Source organism: Chenopodium album, chromosome 21 (genome assembly GCF_948465745.1).
Source record: "Chenopodium album chromosome 21, dcCheAlbu1.1, whole genome shotgun sequence".
NCBI lineage: Eukaryota > Viridiplantae > Streptophyta > Magnoliopsida > Caryophyllales > Amaranthaceae > Chenopodium > Chenopodium album.
The window spans coordinates 30,918,063-30,942,338 of record NC_137854.1 but is presented as its reverse complement, the minus strand read 5'-3'; the positions used below and the strand labels follow the sequence as shown (position 1 = coordinate 30,942,338).

The 24,276-nt window shown below is 35.8% G+C and overlaps 2 protein-coding genes across 2 annotated transcripts; one reads left to right on the top strand and one right to left on the bottom strand.

The window, feature by feature from the left end:
- Positions 1 to 7,220: 7,220 nt before the first annotated feature.
- On the bottom strand, positions 7,221 to 16,741 carry LOC145600633 (receptor-like protein EIX2). Its single transcript, XM_081656517.1, has 3 exons — positions 16,665 to 16,741; positions 8,442 to 10,348; positions 7,221 to 7,960 (listed from the first exon to the last, which is right to left on the bottom strand). Exons 1-3 carry the CDS (start codon positions 16,739 to 16,741, stop codon positions 7,221 to 7,223), a joined length of 2,724 nt encoding a protein of 907 aa, XP_081512643.1.
- Positions 16,742 to 21,147: 4,406 nt separating this feature from the next.
- On the top strand, positions 21,148 to 23,874 carry LOC145600632 (uncharacterized). Its single transcript, XM_081656515.1, has 3 exons — positions 21,148 to 21,484; positions 21,605 to 21,840; positions 23,659 to 23,874. Exons 1-3 carry the CDS (start codon positions 21,148 to 21,150, stop codon positions 23,872 to 23,874), a joined length of 789 nt encoding a protein of 262 aa, XP_081512641.1.
- The last annotated feature ends 402 nt before the right edge of the window (positions 23,875 to 24,276 follow it).

The following is a 24,276-nucleotide window of genomic DNA, read 5'->3' as shown; positions in this document are numbered from 1 at the left end:
AAAGACACTGAAGGACATGCACTAATTTATAAAAGGAAAATTTGTCACAAAAAACCTTTTAAAACAACTTTTTTGTGCAAAAAATCCTTTTTAAAAATTATTGGCAATATGAAACCTGTTTGTAAAATTTTTTTGTTAAAGACAACCAAACCTCACTTTCTGGCGTTGACTCCCATTTTCCGACGTTGACCCATCATGTGCTAACATGTGCCCTTTTCTTTTTTTTTTTTTTTTTTTTTAAAAAAAAAAAACTTTTCTCACCCCCTTTTTTTTCTAGTCCCTTCTAATCCCCTCCTTAACCTCTCTCTCTCTCTCTCTCTCTCTCTCTCTCTCTCTCTCTCTCTCTCTCTCTCTCTCTCTCTCTCTCTCTCTCTCTCTCTCTCTCTTCCCCTCTCTCTTTGCAAACTTGGCTAGCAACTATGTGTTGCTGTAAAATAATTAGTTAGGTTCCTTTTGGTGTATTTATTAAGAGAATGTTGTTGGTAATTGATTGAACTCAATTTCATTTTGCTGTAATTGTTAAGATATCGTTGTATCTGAATTAAAGTCCTTCTAAGGAAATGCACATTTAAATTTGTCATTATAATTAACTTATTATTTCCTTAAACCATAGTTGTCTTTGTAATTAGCACAAGTTTTAAAAAGGGGGCAACAAACCCAAATGTTTTTTCAAAACTTTTGTAAACATGAAAGAGTGATAATAAATTAAGTACAACTAAAGCAATTACCTTTGATCAAAATTTATTGGGAAAGCCTTCAATTGCAACATAAGCAGCTACCTTCTTCAAATTGAATGACCTTTGACAATGGCAAAGTTGAGAGAGAGAGAGAGAGAGAGAGAGAGAGAGAGGATTAAATTAGAAGTATTAAGGACGTAATTTGAGGGGAAATAGAAGAAAGGGGGTGGTAATAGTAAATAAAAGAGCACATAACATGCACACGAGGGGTTCACGCCAGAAAATTGTCAGTCAACGACGAAAAAACGAGGTTTTGCTGTCTCTACGACACTGCCAACAAGTACGTTTAAATTATTCATTCATATTATTGGGTCTGTGAAAGACCATTGATATTATTGGGCTTGTGGGCTGCACTTTTTCATTGGGCTTTTATTTAGGCGCAAATTTTAACATACACCTTGAGTGTGTGCACCACCAATAATAAGATGCCACGTATTTTACAATGTGTCATCACTCCAACATTATTATCTCTTGGTATTTTCTCTCTCCTCTCTTCTCCTCCCTCACACTTTCTTAATTTCTTATTTTTCTCTCCTCTATTTTTCTCTCTCTTAAATTCTTTCATTATTTTGTTTTTGATTTAGTTTCTTCAGCACTGTTTTTCATCACCATAGATCGAGATCCTTCATCTCTTCCTCTTACAATTCATAATTTCTAGCTAATTTCTCTCATCTCTATTTTTCTTTTTCTTAAATTCATTCATTGTTGTTGATTTAATTCCTTCATCACCATTGTTGATGATCACCATATGTTAATTTCAAAATTCGTTTTCTTTAACCTTCAATTTGATCTGAAGCTTTGTGTTAATGGAGTTTTTGCAAAGAAGTGAAGCTTAAAATGGCGGATTTGACGAGGAGAAGGTGTTTAAGACGACGGAGATGATTATTTTCCAATGAGATTCCATCTCTAAATCACTCTAGCTAGGTTTGAATTTCGAAATATGTAGATTTCATATTATTTTGATTTTTTTTAGTGATATTTGTATATTATATTCTATTATTAATAGATCTGTTTTTTTTGTTATATTTTGGCCTATTGAACATTTTAAGTTAAAAATATAAACGTAAGATATGTTTTCAATATATATATATTTTTACTGACATATATTTTTGGAATTATGAACATCTAAACTACAATTTTGAACATGTGATAACGAACTTTTTTTAGATCTATGTGTTTTGTAATCATTTTTTTAAAAACATTGGTTTTCTATATATACTTTATAATCTATATATCTGAACATTTGATTCTTTGCATATGAAAATGTATTTTGTTTTCGATTTATGATTTAAAACCTTTTTAGGTCTTGTAATTATGAACCTATTATGTTAGATATTTGAACATGTATATGTGTTTTTTAGGAACAATTGAGTTAGATTGATTATTTGAAAGATATTCATATATTTAATGTTAGGAAAATTTGGATTTTGGTACCTCGAATATGGGGTTAATTGAAATTTAGTACCCATCTAAAATTTTATTTTAAATTAGTACCTCCAAAAACACAAAACTGTAGATTTCAGTACCTCCGTCCATGTTCCGTTAAGTTTTCCGTTAGTGGGGCCCATTTCTAATTATTTAATAATTTAATTTATTAAAAAAAAAAGAAAAAACATTTTATAAAAAAAAAATTAAAAAAAATAAAAAAAAAGTAATAAAAATGAAAAATCCCTAACTCTTAACCAGCCACCACCGGCGCCAACCCCCACCGCCGTCACCCATCCCAATTGACACCCTCGACCCACGAAGTCAGCCGGCCGACCTTCCTACCACGAAACCAGCCGTCCGACCACCCTCAGCTCGATCGACCTTCGAAACGAGCCCAATTGTACCCTAACAACCACGACGCTTTGTGGGTTTTGGTATGGGTGTGGGTTGGGGTTTCGGCAGTTCGACGACGATTTTGGGTAAGGGAAAGGAAAACTGCGGCGGTGGTGGGTTGATTTGTTGCTGTCGGCTTCTCGCTGGGCTAGTTTAGGTTGTTCGACAGTGGTTTGGAGTCGGGAGATGACGATGGGGGCTTTCTCGCTGGGCTGGTTTGGGTTGGGGTCTGGGTAGTTCGGTGACGGCTTCGAGTCGAGGAGACAACGATGGGGCTGGGTTAGGGTGACGGCCATGGTACGGTAGTGGTGGCCACCGTTGCGCTAGGATTTCGGGGAAGGGGAAAACAGGGAGGGAAAGGGAAAGGAAGGATTGGGGTGTCGCAGCCAGGAACGAGAAAGCGAGGGAAGATGGTGGTGGTTGCGCCGGTGCCAGGGAAGGGGAAAACAGGAAGGGAAATGGAAGGGGTGGCTGGCGCCGGTGCCAAAGGAATTCGGCCACCAATAGCTGGAAGCCGGCGCCGGCGCTGGTGGCGGTGGCTGTTTTTTTTTAAGTTTTTTTTTTTATATATATAAAATGTTTTTTCCTTTTTTTTAATAAATTAAATTATTAAATAATTAGAAATGGGCCCCACTAACGGAAAACTTAACGGAGGTACTGAAACCTATAGTTTTGTCATTTTGGAGATACTAATTTAAAATAAAATTTTAGATGGGTACTAAAATTAAATTACCCCCATTTTTGAGGTACTAAAATTCAAATTTTCCTTAATGTTATGTAAGCTGTTGAAAGTGTGTTGAATTTGATTTTTGATTTACATTGCTAATTTTTTTTGATGATTTTTAGTATCATTTATAATTTAATTGTTGAATTGATTGATGCTTTAATTTGTATTTTGTGAATATAACTTGTTTATACCATGTTTTTCAACATTTTGTTCATATAATTTGAATAACGTAATTTCCATTGTATCTGGTATCAAACTTGTTATTAGCAGTATCATATTATGAACACTGTTTCTATTTTTATGAACATCTAGGTTACTTTAATGAATCTTTTCGTTTTACTTAATTCTCTGAGTATGTATATATGCTTTTTAAAAAATAATTGTAAACAATATTATGAACATTTTATTCCAATATTTGAACTTTGTTGTTTTAGGAAAAATTGAAATGAATAATCCCAACTTTGCTCGATTCACTCAAAATAATCCTAACTTTTGATTATTTTTTAATAATCTGAACTTTAATATGAATTTGCTTTCAATGGTCCTAAGACATTTGACTAATTTATTTAGGTATATCATCTAACTTCATCTTTTTTGGTGTTCTGATATTGAACATTTGACTAATTGAACTATTAAAAAAATTTAGGGTTTAATTTAGTATTCAATTCCAAAAATCAACAATTTAAGATAAATTTGGGATTTTGAGGAATAAATTAATTACACTTCTTCATCTTCATTAATTGGAGAACATAGTTTTGATTTTCTACAAAATTAAATTGAAAGAAAAAAAATTAAAAGACAATTATGTTCATAAATTTTGAATTTTGTTGAATTATATTAGCAAATTTAAAGAAATTTAAGTAATGTTCACCTTTTAGAAGGAGTAATCTTCTATTATTTGTTTATCCATGGCAGTAAAGCAGTTTTTTAGAGAGAGAAAAATGGACAGAGGAGAGAGAAGATTAAAATGAGTAAATGAGGAAAGATTTTGAAATTATGAGATGAAATATAATTTTTCAAACAAATTAAAAAAAAAAATTGATATGACGGTTACGAGAGGAGGAAACAATTTTTCTAAATAAAAATCTGAATAGGTATTGGGCTAGTATGTATTGGGCATGTTTTTTGGGTGAATATAGCTATTGGACTGTTATTTGAGCCTAGTGCACCTATTTTTAGGTGCACCATGGTGTATGTAATCCCAATTATTATGTAGGTACTCGAAATTCAAAGGAGCCACCATTCTTTGCTGTACTATACTTTAAGTCTGACAATCTGTAATTGTAAGCAAATTTGCTAGGCATTACTGAACTCACAACTCACAAATATTGTTTTGAACTAATACTGCGGCTTGTAGACGGTGTACTACAATAAAAAATAATATGAAGAAAAATTATTACTCCTTCCGTCCCCTTTTGATAGTCCCTTATGGGCATTATTCACGGGAATTAATAAACACAAATAAGAATAGTTAAAGTACATTGAAAAAGTAAATTGACATTAGGTATGCAAAAAAGTAGAGAGAGAAAGTAATAAAAGTACATGGGAAAACAAAATTTACATGGGAAATATAAATTTGCACAAGTATTGTTGCAAATTGGAGGGAATTTTGGTAAAAAAATTAATATTTATGACTGTTGAAAAAACCAAATGGAGTGAACATTTTGGGACTAAAATTTGCCCATAAGAGATTGTCAAAAGGAGACAGAGAAAGTAATTGCTAAATTTTTATCAAGTAAAATATGTAAGTGTCGTGTAAATAAGAAGTAATCAAGAAGATCAAAGATTAGAAACCATTCGGTAAAGTACTCTACTTCCACCATTGTCATTACATGTGGTCAAACATATTGAATTTTAACCCTATTTGTAATTACTATATAAGATACGGAGTAGTAAACTATCATGTTCTCCCTCCGTTATTTATTTATTTATTTTTTTTTTATATGCATCACTTTTCTTTTTGGGGTGTTTTTTTATTTAAATACATCACTTCTATATTTGGTAACTTTATATTATATTTTGTCATTTCTCTATCTTACTTTAAAGCCCACTCAACTTATTTTATCATTTCCTCTATTCTATGGTCCCCACTAAAATAATAAAAATATTTATCTTCTCTCACATACTTTCTCTTTCATGGTCCCATCTTTTTTACTATAATAATTATTCATCCACTCACAATATTACATTACTCTCCTAAAACTTTGTGTCATCTAAAGTGATGCATATAAAAAAAAACGGAGGGAGTAAAATATTGTTAGATTTATTGCAATTTTTTTATAAATTTTAATATTACAAATTAAATATATTAATGGTCAAAGTCAAATGGAGGAAGTGTATATTTATGTTAGGCATTTTATCCAACTTTTGAATATTATGCTGTGTCTAAACCAATAATCTAGAACTGCAATTAATTGAGAAAAATTGGAAATGTATTCATGTTCATAATTCTTTTTTTTAGAACTTACGGAGTATCAATTATAGTGCTAGTCTGATGATAATTTTAATTAACTTGTCTTCACTATAACATATCAATCAAATATTTGAAAGTTCACAATGGAGTTTGAATATGTATTACTCTTAACTTGTAATTTTGTAAAGCTAGAGTAATACATATTCAAACTCTTATTATGAACTTTCAAATACATAATCATGATCATTTTAATTAACTTGTACAGGTAGAGTAAGAGGCACACCAAAGAAACCTGAGCTCATACCCACAATACTTGAGTGAAATGTTGCGCAGCACAATTAGTAATTTTAGTACGAAAAAAGAAGGTAAAATAGGCGTTAAATTAGAAAGATTAATTAAGCAAAATTCTTTTCAAGATATATGGATCTAAATAGTGTAAATGTGAAACAGACAGCAATCCTTCTCACTCAATCAAGCTTCTGATCCAAAGCTCTGACTTATTCATCAATACTGCTTAACCAAGCATAAACCAAAAGAAGAACTTTCAGAACGCAAAAAACTAATATTACAACTAAGTATATAAAATATAATAAGTCAGGGGACGAGTTAACGACAAATCCTTATAAATTAACATTACCTATTAGATATATGTGTGACATAAATGCTATTTGAAGTACAATATAATGTACTAGACCTGGCAATCCTGACCCGACCCGAATAACCCGACCCGTAACCTGAAGTTGACCCAAAATCATTGACCCGAAAATGACCCGAACTCGAACTAACCCGACCCGACCTGAACCCGACCCGAAATGGAGTTGACCCGAAGTGACCTGACTCGAATGGTCTGACCCGAAACCTGACTTTACCCGACCCGAAATGACCCGAAACCCGAAGTGACCAGACCCAATTTTAACCCGAATTGATTGACCCGAATCAACCCTACCCGAATTGACCCGAATAATAAGAGAATAGGATGAAATGGTTAATTATTTGTTTTAAGGCTTCTTTATTTTCCAAGTAATAGGTACTCACGATTTTATTTTATTTTTATTATTTTTTTTTAACGATTTTACTTTATTTTCCAACTATTTTTTTTTAAGTGAATTTATTTTGGTGACCCAACACAAACTTGACCCGAATAGACCCGACTCGAGTTGACTCGACCAAAATTGACCCGAAAATTGATCCTAAATATTGACCCGACCCGAAAAGACTCGATCCGAATTGACCCGACTCGAACTGAACCCGACCCGAACTTGACCTGACCCGTAGTGGTTACCTTAATTTGACCCGAAACCCGAGTCGACCCGACTCGACCCGAACCCGACCCAAACATTTGCTGACCCAAACCTGACCCGACCCGAATGACCTATTTGCCAGGTCTACAATGCACTCCATCTCTTAAGAGAAACCTGCACAAATAAATAATACAAATAAATCGTCTATGTTTTTTATATTGCTTAGCTGAATTAAAAATTCATACGGTAACAAATATACAAGATATATGAAATAAGTACCTTCAATGTTTCCTCCAAAGCCTGGCTAATTTCAGAACCACAATGACATAAATCTTGTCTTTGATATCATCAAAGAAGCGGAAAAAGGCATGTCTCCATGCTCTTTTCACCACTAAAGACCCGCAAACTCCCCAAAATCCAACAATAAATCCTAGCACCACGCTGATGCACAGGCCTAGATAAAAATTATCATCATGTCCATGCTCCTCTTGATGGCTGATATTTCTTCCCGAGGGTGGTTCATCACTGGCACATTTTTGAAGTGGTTTTCCACAAAGCAATGGGTTTCCCATGTACGATGAAGGATCAAAGCCTTGCAGCTGAGTGCTGAGTGGAACCTTTCCTGACAAGTTGTTGTTCGACAAATCTAAGGTTCCAAGAAAACTCACATCGGCAAGGCTTGTGGGTATAACTCCAGACAAGTGATTGTGTGATAAATCTAGAAGCTCCAATGAAGCAAGCTGCCCAATATTTGATGGAATGCTTCCTGTCAACTCGTTTCTTGATAAATCTAAGGACACTAACTTAGTTAGATTTGAGATTCCATCTGGGATTTCTCCTTCTAGCTCATTATTTGACAAATCAATATAATTTACAAATCTTAATAAAGTTTCTCCAAATCTTTGCTCTTTTCTTTTCCACTCAATTATCGCATCTTCCTTAGACAAGGCAACCATGTAATCTTCACCAACGTCAACACTATACTCACTAAAATATAGGTCTCCTGACCCGTTCATCATCGCTGTAAAATTATATATGCAATTTGGAATAGTGCCTGATATGTGGTTCATGGCAACATCCAACATGCGAAGATTGGATAATTGACAAAGGCTTAAAGGCAATTTTCCAAAAAACTTGTTTCCACGTAAGTTAAGAAAAACGAGATATGCAAAAGTATTTCCGATGTTTGGTGGTATATAGCTAGTTCACAAACTTTTAAATAAATCGGATGTACAATAAATATTGTACCTCCGTTATAAAGTTACCCCTAAAATAAGCAAAAGTTACCCTAACATAAATAAATGTTACCCTAACATAAATAAATGTTACAAAGTATTTATACTTTATCGATAAAAGTTACCCAAAAAATTGTAAAAGTAACCCTAAATTTGATAAAAAGTGACCCCCGGTGTACAGTAAATTACTGTACACCGGATGTATATAAAAGTTATTGTAGCTAGTTAAAGAATTGTACCCAAGATCCAGAAAAAGTAAGTACGTACATTTCAACATTGACATTGGGAGCTCTCCTGAAAAGCTATTATTTTGCAAGTGCAAATATCGGATTCCTTTTAGGTCACCAATGGATGTTGGTATATTTCCAGAGAATTTATTGTTTTCCAAGTGCAAATATCCGAGTTGATCCATTTTCATCAAACAATTTGGAAGTTCTCCAGACAAGGAGTTATTTGAGAGATCTAGCTCTAGTAGCTTCGAATTAGCTATTCTTGGACACAATAATTGAGTGGCATTCGAAAACATGTTATCGTTCAGGCTTATTGACTCAACATTTTTATCTACAACAAAAGATGGAATTGATCCCTCAAAATAGTTTGAGCTCAAGTCAATAACTTTGAGGTTGTCAAAGGACGATGTTGACAACTTAGGGAGCATCCCATGAATCATATTGTGAGACATGTTCAGATATCTTAGATTGGACGACAACGATTTTGTCCAAAAGGCAAGAGGAAGTTCACCAGAAATTTGAGCATTGGATATATCAAGGTAGGAGAAATTAGTTTGAGTTAGAAGCCATTTTGGGAAGGAAGGGCCCAACTTGCAAGATCTCAAACCTATAATGTTCAAATGAAAGCAAGGAATCCAATTTTGATTGATGTCAATTACTAGTGCCGAGTTGTCTGATAAGCCTAATATTCTCAACCGTGAAAGATTTAAGAAATGATTGTGGTTGAGAATAGCTTTTAAGGAATTATTAGAAACATCCAACATCTCAAGCATAGAAAGTTGCCCGATACCTTGAGTGATTGTTCCATTCAGATGATTACCGGAAAGGTGTAATTCTTTGATTTTTGAAAAAGTATTAATCATGTTCGGAATAGAGCCCCAGAACTGATTCCTACTCAAATCCAAATGCTCTAAAAGTGACTTGTTCGCACACCCACATGATAGAGCTTGGAAGACATTTAAAAGGGGGCCATTAAGTTTATTGCCATAGAATGATAGTTTTCTCAAGGCCCTCAAGTTTGAAAAAGTATTAGGAATGGAACCTTCTAATTGATTAGAAGAGAGGTCAAGATATGAAAGGGAGTGCATGTACTTCCCAAATGTACTTGGAATAGGCCCTGAAAGTGAGTTATAAGAAAGGTCAAGATATTCAAGTTGGTTACCATTTCTACTCAAATTGAACAACCACTTGAATATCGAAGTGTCATTGAAATGATTATTTGAAAGGCTAATGACACGAAGAGAGGATGAGGAATTGATGTATGAAAATGATGATGATGATGATGAAGAAAATGTAGCAGGAAGCTGACAATAATCCAAGTAAAGTTTTCTAAGGGAAGGAAGATTGTTGATGGTTTGGACCCAATCGGTGGTTTCACTAAGAATACTTCCTTGAAGGTAGAGTTCTCTCAACAATGTGAGACCAGACAACCAGCGCAAACTTTTAGCTGAAAATTTATAATGAAAACTAAGATCAAGAGATGCTAATTTGGAAAGGTTTCCGAGTTGGGGAGGAATTTTACCAACAAAGCCAGCATTAGATAAATTGAGGTGCTCTAACTCAGTGAGAGAATCTATGGAACTGGGTATAGTATGGGAAAACCCGTTATTACTTAGGTCCAAATACTTCAAATGAGTTAGCTCATAGAGGGAAGGGTCCAACTTACCTTCTAGACAACCCATGCACTCATCGTCTTCAATCCAACCTTGAAGATGAAGCATGATGACATGGCCGGTACGATTGCTACAACGAATGCCGCGCCAATTGCAGCAGTCTTCTATGACTACCCAAGAAGAGAGAATGCCACCTTTATCAGATACAATTCCTTCCTTGAATCGAAGCAGGGCCTCTCTCTCATGATCGATGCACTTGATGCTACTGTGCTCTCCAAAGTCCGTCTCACCTCCTTGAATAGCATGACTCGGGTAACAAAACAGAACAAGCCTATAAAGTATGATAATGTATATTATAGTAAAATAATGTAGCCTTTTCATTGCTGAATTGCACATTTGCTTTTGTTAAATTTAAAGGATACGAGAAGGGATTAATGGATGAAAAATTTAAAGTTGAATTGTAAGTGTGAATATTATACATTACATGAGATCTTTTTTATAAGAGTAGAGTTCGTATGTCATCCCTTGAAAGGGAGCTAATTGTGTCAGTTACGTTCAAAGGTAATATGCAAATAGCCAAGGTACGGACCACAACATTTAATGATCCTTGAACAGTCTAGTAATACACAGTGCAAATATGAAATAGGCCCCCATATTCTATGGAATATTCAAGCATGATACAAACATTCAGAAGATTTTTCTTTCGTCTTTAGTGGCCCAAATTTTAGTGTCAAAGCTAAATTAATACTCCATTCGTTTCTTTATTACAAGATACAAAATCTAATTAATACTTCGAGTTGAAATTGATACAAAGTAATACATACGAGTACTTCGTATGTAAATGTGATTTGTTAGGGAATTAAAAATTATAATAGAGAAAGTAAGTAAATAATTTATACAAGTAGAAATAAATGATATGAGACGAATGAAATGATGTAAAACAGTAAAAGTAAGATTGTGAACCATGTATAGAATTAGAGAGAGAGAATTTTTAAAATGTGAAGAGAACCCATTTTAGAAGAGCTGCACTTACAAGAAGGCCTTATTTAACAAGTTTTGCATTTAATAACAAGGATGTACATAATACATTTAACCAATAACTGTTATATGGATGGAGCAGTATTAGTGTATTACACATCATGTCGTCCTTGCGATAAGATAAACTGCAACAAGAATTTCACGTAGGTAGTACATTTATAAATATATTTATTGTTAGGAATAATTTATAAATGTGAACTAACTTAATAAAAATTAAAAAAAAAAAATAGTCTTTGACCCTTTGGTGTTCATCCATTGTAAAATTTCCTAATTATGGCCCACTTAGAGTGCTATTTTAGTCTAGACTTAAGATTAGGGTAGAGTAGGGATGAAAATCCAATCTGGATCTGAACCTTCCTCCGCCCCAATATGAGGAAAAAATTTCACTTAAGTCTGAGAAAAAATTAATTCAAGTCCGACTTCGTTGAAATAATCCAACTCCAATTCAGAAGAGGTTCAGAGTCGGATCCAACAAAAAATCCGAGAAAAATTCCGACTCCGATAAATGTCGACTCTAACAGATTATTCCAATTAGTATTATGTGCATCGTGGTGCACCTACGTCTATAATTTGAACATTTTATTAAAAAAAAGAAAAAGAATATTTAGTACTACCTCCGGTGCACATTAGTTGCAACTTTCTGGGTGATTGCGGAGGCCGAGACAAAATTTTTAAGGGGTTGTTTAGAAAAAGAGGGTAAGTAATTAGGGGAGTAATATGGAGGGAATACATGTGGTCCCTTTATTTGACTTTTTAGGACCACTTGTACTTTATGTTTTTTAGTGGGAATTTCCCATCCAAATTTTCTGGCAGCATACAAACAGGTGGGAAATTTGTTTTCCACTTAGTTTCCCTCTCATTGCCATCCCTAAGGTAGAGCCTTTTTTTTGTGTGTATTTCCTAATTATGGCCTAGTAAGAGTTGCCCTTTGTCAGGAATTTTTTTTTATATAAAATAAAAATTATTATTTGATTGAATTTGATCATTTATCCACAATATTACATTCATTTATCTTTCTCATCTATCTATCTCATAAAATTCTCTCACATTCACACCAACCACCAATTGACGATCCACGCCAATTGTATCCGCTTAACCTACATCACTGTCATGCCACTCACTGCATAGCGTACACCAACTGCCACTGACTTTTATGCAATGGGTTTTTAGTTTGATGACGGTTTTGCCAGACCATTTGACTTTTCATAATCTCCAAAATGTATTTTAAAACAAATATATCACTAAATAATATGTATAATAATTATAAAAACTTGATATAAACAAATACAACGAGACGAATTCAAAAAAAATATCAAATGACTATACGGGAATTCATAGTCAAAGATATCAAACTATGATGCAAAATTTGACAATGAGGCAAATATTAAAGACAAGTGGCCAAGTGGGAGTAGAAGACATGTAATAGATAAAATAATGTTGGTGAAGACGTTTGATTACTACAATTGAAAATAAATACCAAGGAAGTCTGAAAAATCAAATATTTCTAAAAATTAGTCAAAAATAAAGGAAAATTTGACATTTACTACCAGTGAAATCTCCTTGAGTCACATATGCTACCCGTTTAAAATTTTATTTTATATTACTACCACCAGATCCCAAAAAAATATATATTACTACCACTTAACAGAATCCGTTAAGTATCCGTTAAGTGGAACCCAATATTTCATTAGATAATAATTTAATTCATTAAAATAGGACCCAACACCATTTTCTCTCTCCTGGTGCAACAATGGTGGCCGAGAATTTATTTGGTTTTATGAGTACCAAATTCAGAAATGACAGTCACCATTATCATCTAACAATTTAACAAAAACCCCAACTCACATTGAAAAATTGAAGACTCAAAACCACGAATTCAGAAAAAATTGCTTAAATTTCACGAAGATTTAAGATACCCAGATGAAAATTGAAGCAGATTTAACATTTTCAACCCATAAATCAGCTATTTTTTCCGCCAAAAAAATGTGGGAAATCATCCAAAACTCTGCTGCAATCTTAAATTCAGAGAATAACCCAGCTGCAATCTTAAATTCGATACTTGTTGAGTAAATTTTGGGTAGTACTAATTTAAAATTAAATCTAAACCATAATGAGCTAGGGCGAGGAGCGATTGAGAGGTTTAAGGATAGTAGAGGGGTTTTTCTGGGTTTTGTGTGAGAAGGTGGTGCGCCGGCCACGGGAAGAGATCTGTGGCGTCGACGGGGTTAGGGGTAGTCGGAAGGGGGGACATGAAGAAGGTAGGGTTCGCCGACATCGGGGAAATGTATGGGCGGCGGCAAGAGGAGTGGGGAGGGTGGCAGAAGGGATGGGGAGGTGTTTGGGAATTTATTTATTTTTTTAAGTTTATTTTTTAATAAATTAAATAATTATTTAATGAAATATTGAATTCACTTAACGGAACCTAAACGGATTCTGTTAAGTGGTAGTAATATATATTTTTTGGGGATTTGGGTTGTAGTAATGTAAAATAAAATTTTAAACGGGTAGCAAATGTGACACAAGCTGTTTTTGCTGGTAGCAAATGTCAATTTTTCAAAAATAAACTAAATAAAAAAAAATTGGTCTTAATCCGTTGGATTGATTCGATCCCGAAACTTTGAGTTAGTGTTCAACAATTTTCAACTCGTAACATGAAGTGACCCTACCTAAACTGACCCATGATCGAAAGTGACCAGACCCAACTCGACTGACCCGATTGATGGGTCTAATCTTGTGGTGTGTGTGACTACCGACTTTTCAAAGTTGTGTTACTGTTTGATTAATTTGGTTCATGACAACATCGATTTTCAAAGTCTTCTAAGTTCTAACCGTTTGTTTTGGTTCATGACATACTGACTTGTCAAATGTATTGTTCCAAACTTTGAATAAATATTTTTATTCAAGGGTAACAAGTCTTTACTTTGACATTGTATCTCCTAAAGGTGCATAACTGCATATCAACTACAGAATAAAGGGTGTATATCAGCTACTCCCTCCGTGTTTTTTTTTAAATGTTATAGTTTGACCGATACATAGTATTAAGCACTTTAATTGACTTAAATAAAATAAGAGGTAGGTGATGTAGTTGGAGTATTAAAAATTGTAAAAGAAAGACAGTGAGGTTAATAATTTATTGAAAAGTAATAAATGTAATAGGAAAAATATAATAATAAAAAAAAGGTAATAGTGGGTTTGGGTGGGGATCATGAGAGGAGAGAGATATAATATTTTAATGTAGTTTTTTTGCCAAAATAAGAAGTGTAACACTTATTAAAACATGGCCGGATTTGGTAAGTTTTTACACTTAATAAAACACGGAGGGAGTACATAATTCTTAAGAACAAAGATTAAGACCTTAGAATCAATTATCTCTTTCATACGATTAAGCTCCTAAAGGGCAATGTCCAAGTTGTGCATTAGAATCTCAGCTTATCTCTTTCATACGATTAAGCTCCTAAAGGGCAATGTCCAAGTTGTGCATTAGAATCTCAGCTGCAAGCTTTCCCCACAATGCGCTGAGACTACTATCACAGTCGGTGCACAGGGCTCTATATAGATAGAGAAAATCAGCTCCACCAGAATAGTTCCCAACTGGTCTTAGAAACATCATCAACTTCTATAGTCATCCTAGATCAACCATAGATTTCCTGATCGTATGTCGCTAGATAGGCTAAATTGCTTCCCAAAAGACAAAGTCACCAAAAAAAAAATATATATATACACACACCACAAATAATTATAAACATATACCAAAAGAAAAAGTGCCTGAACAGGGACTACAGATTGTTACATCACTGTATGCATATGGTCCTTTGAAGGACAATTTTTTTTTTAACCATATAAAGCATTTCGTAGCTTCTTCATTTTTTATCAGATCAAAAATCATAATAAAGAGTTCTAGCTGTAACCATTTGCAAAACCAGCTCAAACAAAGGAAATGAAAAAATATCAAAATCAAAAGTGATCAGAAAAACTCAAAACTATACAAAAATTAATGCCACTAGAGAAGAATTTAGGGCAATCTGAATTCAGCCATGATTGAGTACCATGAAAGCATGGCCATTCTCCAGGCTTCCCCAACAAATAACTCACTTGTAGGCCGGGTGAAATAGATTCCTTATTTTAGCATACTTCTATGGACCATTGGATCGGCCATCAACAAGAAGTCAACCAAAAAAATTGTAATGTTTTAAATTTTGAGAACATTTAAAAACTTAATGGTTCTGGGAAGAACTGAATTATTCCGCTTTACAAAGGCTTTTCTCTCTGCAACCATGCAATTAAATTGCTGATGTACAGAAGTGAAATCAAAGGTGCTTTGGCATTTATTCTCTACCTGCAACCGAACTCAAGCCCAATGAACAAAAGGCTCATCAAGTTCTCTAAAAGGCAAAAGGTGTCTGAGACAGAAGGGGACTGAAAGGCATGCATATTGCAAAGTAAACTATGACACAACAACCATAACTATAAGCCCCTCTGAAATCCCTTTAGAGTGACTTCATCAACTAGCACCGGTACTGACTGCTGAAAAGTGAAAACCCTCACTTAAGCAGATACAAAGACAGATAATCACAGCTAGACAACAGCAATACATCGATTAGTAATCGCAGAAGGAAGTAATGCAAAATACAACAAAGAACATACATGAGCACATAAAGCCTACAACTGAACCAACAACCAAACCCATAAGAGGCTTTTTTTTTTTTTTTTTTTTTTTATATTTAGCAACATGAAACAATGCTAGATACAGTAAGTTGGAAAATTTTCAGTGATAATGTCATCTCTTTCTATAAGAAACCACCTTGTTCCTAGTACTCTGTATGAAGAACCTAAATCTCCTCAACCACGAGAACACACAATGCAAACAGATCATCAAATCATCTACTTCACCACATAAACTATAACACCCCCCTGCCCCCCAACCCACACACAAACGCAAACACAAACGAGTGTTACAACCACCAAAAAAGTTAAAAATACTAGTACTAAGCCATCGCAATTCACGACAAACAACTGATTATTCTAAAAGAAGAGATTATGAAAACGGCATGAATCACATAATGAAACCACCAAAGCAACTAGAATCACTATTCAATTCAATGAAATTAGACAAAATATAACAATAGACGACAATAATATGTCATACATTAGCACGAATATAAATTTTCTTTATCAATAATTCACTACAGTACTCTAAATCCCTAACCCTTCAATTATATGCATATTTTTAGGGATTACCCTCCAAACATTTTCCACATCTTTGATCATCAAAAATAATAAAAAAAATGTACAACATGTGATTGTCCTCGGCAAATAACTACTTGCAACAGAATAAAAGTATGTAACTCCTAGAGCAAGACACTAACTCTAACCGAGTAACACAAGTAACCCCTATTACACTGAACGGATAACCTCTATAAATGTGAAAAAGTAAACCCCATAATAGCATTGCATGGCACCGACATAAAAGAGTTTGAGCCTGTTTTTTGAGCTTTTAAGCAAAGCATAGAATATCATATTTCAGCATAGCACAACAGGTGTCAATGCATTATTAATACGATTATTAATGCTCAATACAACAGAGCAAATTAGGGTTCTACAAAACCGACCAGTCCTGGTAACGATTCATCAAGCATATGAAGATTTGTTTATCAGACGCAACTTCTGAACTTTCCTCCAACGACATTAATCTGGCAACAAACTCAACTCTCCTTCCCAGTTTCCACCATCTCTTACTACACTGAAATCAGACAAAAGCAAAACCCTATTTCACAGACTAACACTTTCAATAAAAAATAAAAACCCTATGAAAGAGAAGATTACCTTGGGGAACTTGATCAACCATGTTAGTTTTGTTGAGGAGGTCGAATTTATTCTTGAAGCTAAGAGTTGAGCATGAGATTACAATTGGCGTTCTAAAGGAACTCCAGCAATGGAAACACGAGATGACATTCGAGGTGTTAAGTCGTATTCCTCCATTGTTGCAGTGGCATGATGCAATTACTGTTCCATTGGATACTGTTCCATTGGATACTATTCCATTGAGGAATGAAGTGCTAAAAGAGCTGAGTGGGAACAACAAGGAATCAAATGCTGAGTTAGATGTTGAGTCAAGCAAAGCAACAGAAGAGCAGGGGAATGGAAAGAGTGATGATCAAGGAATGACAGCTCACAGGGAGTAGGAGAATAATCAAGGGAATATGCCAGCTAGCCGTTAGAGGAGTACTATGATAGTCTGTCATTTTACTAACTATTTTGTCTTATTTCAATTTATTATGAGTCATCCTGTAATCAAGGCTATAAAGCCAAACAATGATGTAACAGCTGGTATTATGCTTAATCAATGAAAATTCTCTTTGATCTTATCTCTTATTCTCTCTCTATAATCTCATTCACCATTTTAATCATTCAATTAATTACTTCCTCAAACTGCCCTTCTTTCTAACTAGGCTAGTTATTTGGGGTGATTGAACCAGCTTCCATTCTGGTATTCTCATAATCAGGTCTGGATATTTAGTATATTGCATCACTGGTATCAGAGCAGCACCTTCCATGGCCTGTCTTCCACCATGCCTATCACTAGATCATCCTTGGATTTATCTCAGATGGGCAATACTGAGGTCAAGAAGCTGGAGCAAACTATGAAACTCTTACTCCAGAAGCAGGGTAAGAAACTTGAATCTGCTTATAAAAGTAACAGCAATAGTATTGATAAGAACTGTAAGTCCATATCTGAATTGAATGACCTGCTGCTAGGACTTTCTTTCCAAATAACTAAGTTGGTTGCTGATAATAATAATAAGTCAGGCCCTGAAAACAGATCTATACATGATCAAGAATCTGAACCCCCACCCAAACAATCTCATTATTCTGCTAGATTAACTAAGGTAGAATTTTCTAAGTTTAATGGAACAGACTTAAAATCCTGGGTATTTAAGTGTAATCAGTTCTTTGAACTTGATAATGTCAAGGATCCTGATAGGGTTAAGCTTGCTGCTATTCACCTGGAGGATAAGGCCCTTCTCTGGCATCAAACTTATTCCCAGAGAAAGCACCAAGTCTTACCTAACTGGGAAGAGTGTGTTAAGGATATCACAGCTCGATTTGGAGATCTATTTGATGATCCCATGGCTGATCTAAAATCTCTCAAACAGACTGGAAGTGTTCAAGAGTATCATGATGCTTTTGATGCCCTAGTTAGTAGGCTGAATTTGTCTGAGCCTTATTTGTTAAGCTCTTACTTGGCTGGACTTGAAGAAGATATACAGCTCTCAGTAAGGATGTTCAACCCCATCAACCTACAGCAAGCTTTATGCTTAGCTAAACTACAAGAGGATGCCAATAGAGCAAAGAAACCAAAACCACCCATCAAGCAAGCACCTCTTTTGCCCACCCCAAAGCCTATCACTCAGTTCCTACCATACAAACCCACCCTTACCCCACAAAACCCCACCCAACCTCCTAGAGCCCCAAATACTTTTAACCCTAACCGACCTGTTAGAACACCAAACACATACAATTAAACCTTGACCCCAGCTGAGTTCAATGAAAAGAGAGCTAAGAACCATTGTTTTTGGTGTGATGAGAAGTATGAGGTGGGGCATAATTGCAAGGGTAAAAGACCTCAGTTGTACCATATTGAGGTAGAAGACTCGGATGGAGAGGAAGAGGAGGTGACATAAGTGGTGGAACAGGACAGCTCCCAATGTGCTCATCTGTCTTTACAGGCTATAGATGGGATAGCATCTTTTCAAACCATGAGAATTGAGGGACACCATGGCAAGAAAAAGATGCAATTGTTGCTTGATAGTGGCAGCACACACAATTTTATTGATGCAAATAAAGCTCATAAGCTTGACTGCAAATTGAGAGCATGGCACCTCTATGGGTGAAGGTGGCTGATGCAAATGAGATCAATTGCCATCAAATCATTAAGGGGTTCACCTGGAAGATGCAAGGCACTGAATTCAAAGCTGGTGTGTTTTTATTGCCACTTAGTGGGAGTAATTTGGTTCTAGGAATACAGTGGTTTTCTCAGCTTGGTCCTGTTTTGTGGGATTTTTGTAATCTTACCATAGAGTTCAAGTATGGTGGGAAGAAAATTAAACTAACAGGAGCTAACCCAAAGAAATGGAGAGTGGTCCAACCAAAGAAACTTCAGAAAATTCTCACCTAGGAAGGTTCACTGTCCATGACGCAACTCATACCCAGTGAAGCTCATATTTCACCCCCAGCCAACTCCAGGTGATAATATTAACTCCCACCCTAGTCTGACTGCTCTATTAGAGCAATATGAGACTGTTTTTTCACCACCCCAAGAGCTGCCACTAGAGAGAGAAGGGGTTGACCATGTCATACCACTCAAGGAAGGCACTAGTGCCATCAATTTGAGAGCTTACAGATACCCTGCCTTACAGAAGAATGTAATTGAAGAAATGGTGCAGGAATTACTTGAGCAAGGAGTGATCAGGCCAAGCAACAGCCCTTTTGCAGCACCTGTTGTTTTGGTCAAAAAGAAAGATGGCAGCTGGAGAATGTGTGTAGATTATAGGGATTTGAACAAGGCAACAGTCAAAGACAGGTTTCCTATACCCCTTATTGAAGAACTCTTGGATGAACTGCAAGGCACTCAGTTTTTCTCTAAAATAGACCTCAAATCTGGCTATCATCAAATCAGAATGCGTACTTCATACATTCAGAAAACAGCTTTCAAAACTCATTTTGGGCACTTTGAATATCTAGTGATGCCATTTGGGCTCACTAATGCTCCCTCCACTTTCCAAGCCCTTATGAACTTCATTTTAAACCCCTCCTAAGAAGATGTGTACTTGTCTTTTTAAATGATATTCTGGTGTATAACCCCACTTGGGAAGCTCATTTAAGGGATATCAATGCTACCCTAGATATTATGCAAGAGCACCAACTCCATGCCAATTTCAAGAAGTGATAATTTGGCCTCAAAGAAATACACTACTTGGGGCATATCATTTCACAGCAGGGAGTAGCAACTGATCCTGAAAAGGTGAGAGTCATGCTAGAGTTGCCAAGACCAAAGAATCTCAAGCAATTAAGGGGATTCCTAGGTCTTATGGGTTATTATAGAAGGTTTATCAGAGATTATGGAAAGATATGCAAGCCTCTGACTTCATTGCTAGGTAAAGTTTGATTTTCTTGGAATGATGATGCTGAGAGTACATTCAACCAGCTAAAACAGGTCATTACATCACCACCTGTATTGGTTATGCCTAATTTTGCTGAACCTTTTATAATAGAAACAGATGCTTCTGGGAAGGGAATTGGAGCTGTGTTAATGCAAGGTGGACACCCAATTAGCTTTTTTAGCAAAGCTCTCAGTGAAAGACACAGCTTACTCTCTGCATATGAAAGAGAATTATTGGCAGTAGTATTTGCTGTGAGGAAGTGGCAGCATTATTTAATGGCTAGACCTTTCACAATTAAGACTGACCAGCAAAGTCTTAAGTACTTTCTGGAACACAAACTTGCCACCCCTTTTCAGCAAAAATGGTTGTCAAAGCTCACTGGTTTTGTGTATCAGGTTGAATACAAGCCAGGTGCAGAAAATAAAGTGGCATATGCTCTCTTAAGGTTACCTGAAGCTCAGCTGAATGCCTTAAGTAGATCCAGTCTCAATTCTGATCTCTTGGATCAGATCAAACATACCTGGAATTCTGATGACAATACTCAAAAAATAATCTTAGAGCTACAGGGCAACCCAGCATCTCACAAACATTACACCTGGGATCAGCAACAACCGAGAAGGAAAGGGAAGCTAGTGGTGGGACAAGATGAAGCTATTCAGAAGATGATTCTTGATTGGTTACATGACTCTTCCCAAGGTGGTCACTCTGGTGTTGAGGCCACTTACCAGAGAGTGAAAGCAATATTCTATTGGAAGGGCATGAAAAACAGCATCAAGCAGCACATTAAATAATGCACTGTATGCCAGCAATGCAAATATGATGTTGCAGCCTACCCTAGGCTTCTGCAACCTCTACCCTTACCAGAACAAGTGTGGGATGAAGTAACCATTTTATTGAAGGGCTACCTAATTCTCATGGGAAGCAAGTCATCATGGTAGTTGTAGACAGATTGAGCAAGTATGCCCATTTTATTGCTCTATCTCACCCATATTCTGCTCTAAAGGTGGCTCAAGCATATCTAGATCATGTGTTCAAGCTACATGGCTTCCCAAAATCTATTATCTCAGACAGGGATAAGGTGTTCATCAGTCAATTCTGGTCAGAATTCATAAAACTCCAAGGAGTACAGCACAAATTATCCACTTCATACCATCCCCAGACAGATGGTCAGACTGAGGTGCTAAATAGGTGTTTGGAGTCTTACTTGAGGTGCATGTGTCTAGAGAAACCTCAAGACTGGTCTAAATGGTTATCTCTTGCTGAGTTTGGTATAACACAAACTAGCATACTTCAGGAAGAATCACACCCTTTGAGATTCTTTATAATCAAGCCCTTCCCATTTACAGACCTTATTTGGCTGGAACATGTGTGATAGATGCTGTTGATAGATATGAGCTTACAGCAGAGAAATGCAGCTATTTCAATGTTGAAGGACAATTTGCTTAGAGTTCAAAACAGAATGGAGCAGGCTGACAAACATAGGTCTAAGAGACAATTTGCAGTTGGAGATTGGGTGTACTTAAAATTGCAACCATACAGACAGACCTCTGTGCAAAATCGAAGTAATGAAAAGCTTTCACCTAGATATTATGGCCCTTACCAGATTGCAAAGAAAGTTGGTGAAGTAGCTTATACTTTACTACTCCCTCCCTCCGCCAAAATCCATCCCACATTCCATGTATCTCTCCTAAAAAAACACCATGGCCCCACACCTGAACAACCTAACCCACCCAACTTACCCAATCTCTACCCTGATCAAACTGCAGTCAAAGTTCCCATAGCAGTGCTAGACAAGAGAAGTGTTGACGTGGGAAAATTAGGTCGTTGGACTAATCCTCCTAAGCCAAACAAAATTTATAAACACTCAACAAACCTAAATACAAGTATAGAGGTAAGTCAAGGGTCGAACCCAAAGGAACGGTAATGTCTAAGTGCTTCCAATTATGTGCCTAAGCTAGGTCGAAGACTAAGGGTAAAAGAAGACACTAACAACTACTAAGGCAAAGAAACCAAACAAGTAAAATGCTAGGGATTAGGATTCACTTATAATAGCAATGAACAATGCAAATTGGTTTATGAAGTTAACTAAGTCAAGCAATGTGAGAGAAGATCAATTATGCAACCAAAAGAGCATATCAAGCTATTCTCCTAGAGGTCTAACTAGCGTCAACTACGATAAACTCTAGCTAGGAAACATCACAAGACACCTCAATCGTGTAAATGCAAGCCACAAATCAATGGTCCGTATCAATGTGAACTTACAATGCAATCTAGTGTGAATAACAAGGGTGATCAAGCCTAAATCAAACACACACATGCACATAATCAATTAACCAATTTAATCACATCATCAACTCCATCAAAATCCCCAATCTACAACAATCCACTACATAATACAAGCTTCACCAAATCCCTAACCAAACAACTACTCTAGCAACATCATCAATTCAACCAACAACTAAAGAAATCAACAATCAACAATCAAAGAAGAACAATTACTCTAATCAAACATCAATCATCAAATCATCAAAATCCAATCAAAATCAAACAATCTAAACATGAATACTAAACAAAAAAATAAATGAGATAGAGTTTAGAAATGCTCATTGATAATAGAGTAGATCTCCAATACAATTGTCACCATTGGATCTTCAATCTCTCAATCACCATTGAAATTCTTCACTTTCTCTCTCTAAAATCTACTCCTAAAACTAACCCCTAGATCTAGAGAGAGAAGCTCTCAACTAAGCTAGAAAATGATCAAATTCTATTATGAAACTTCTTACTACAAAAATAGAAGGAAATAACTATATATACAAAGGAGAAGGTCGGTTTTGACGCCCAACAATAGACCCACGCAGGATCGGGCGCTCGGAGGAGAGAGAGAAGTGCGCACGGGACACACCCAGAAAGGTGCGCCCGCACACGACATATGTGCGGCCGCACACTCCTCGAGTGCACCCGCACATATCTGGCAACCTCTTCTTCTTCTCTTCGTCCTAGCTCATGGGGTGCACACATCCTAGATGATGATGATGGAGGACAAGGTGGGAAGCAACTTCCTTGGAATTCTTGAAGAATATAAGCCATGAAAAGAGCATATACAAGGCCTTGAAGCATGCTCCTCGGATCCCCCTTTAACTTGAAACTCTATGCACAAGCACTAGGCATGAAAAACAATGAAAGACCATGGAGAGGAAGCTTGGGATTCCTCGGACAATCAATCACAACCTACAAACAAAGGAGAAAAAGCAAATAAAAGGGAAAAATAACAAGTAAACTAGAAAATGCACAAAATAGAGAAACTAACCATGAAAAGCATAAAATGAAGAATTTAAGAATAAAACTAAGGAAAACTAAAGAAAAGAGTAATAAAATGAAATGAAATTCATCCAAAAAGAGATCAAATGAGTTCCATAAATGTCACTCATCAAGTGTGAAGAGACAGAACCATGCAGTGGTCCAGTGGTTAGTTCAATGGGATCAGTGGCCTATAGAAGAAGCTACATGGGTGGATGCTGAGAAAATAGAGAAGGAATTTCCTACATTTGATCCATGGGGTCAAGGATCCTTTAATGGAGGGAGTATTGATGCAATTACTGTTCCATTGGGAACAACAAGGAATCAAATGCTGAGTCAGATGCTGAGTCAAGCATAGAAACAAAAGAGTAGGGGAATGGAAAGAGTGATGATCAAGGAATGACAGCTCACAGGGAGCAGGAGAATAATCAAGGGAATATGCCAGCTAGCCTTTAGAGGAGTACTATGATAGTCTATCATTTTACTAACTATTTTGTCTTATTTCAATTTGTTATGAGTCATCCTGTAATCAAGTCTATAAAGCCAAACAATGATGTAACAGCTGGTATTATGCTTAATCAATGAAAATTCCCTTTGATCTTATCTCTTATTCTCTCTCTATAATCTCATTCACCATTTTAATTGTTCAATTACTTCCTCAAACTGCCCTTCTTTCTAACTAGGCTAGTTATTTGGGGTGATTGAACCAGCCTCCATTCTGGTATTCTCAGAATCAGGTCTGGATATTTAGTATATTGCA

Excerpts from the sequence above, each read along its gene's own strand:
- LOC145600633 (XM_081656517.1), bottom strand. The coding sequence starts at position 16,741 with ATGTCGTTGGAGGAAAGTTCAGAAGTTGCGTCTGATAAACAAATCTTC. Across the intron at positions 10,349-16,664 it reads ATGAATCGTTACCAGGACTG|GCTTGTTCTGTTTTGTTACC; the intron begins GTCGGTTTTGTA and ends CATACTTTATAG. Across the intron at positions 7,961-8,441 it reads CCCAATGTCAATGTTGAAAT|CGATGATGAACGGGTCAGGA; the intron begins GTACGTACTTAC and ends ATAATTTTACAG.
- LOC145600632 (XM_081656515.1), top strand. The coding sequence starts at position 21,148 with ATGGTAGTTGTAGACAGATTGAGCAAGTATGCCCATTTTATTGCTCTA. Across the intron at positions 21,485-21,604 it reads GTTATCTCTTGCTGAGTTTG|ATATGAGCTTACAGCAGAGA; the intron begins GTATAACACAAA and ends TGCTGTTGATAG. Across the intron at positions 21,841-23,658 it reads TTGCAAAGAAAGTTGGTGAA|AGACAGAACCATGCAGTGGT; the intron begins GTAGCTTATACT and ends TCAAGTGTGAAG.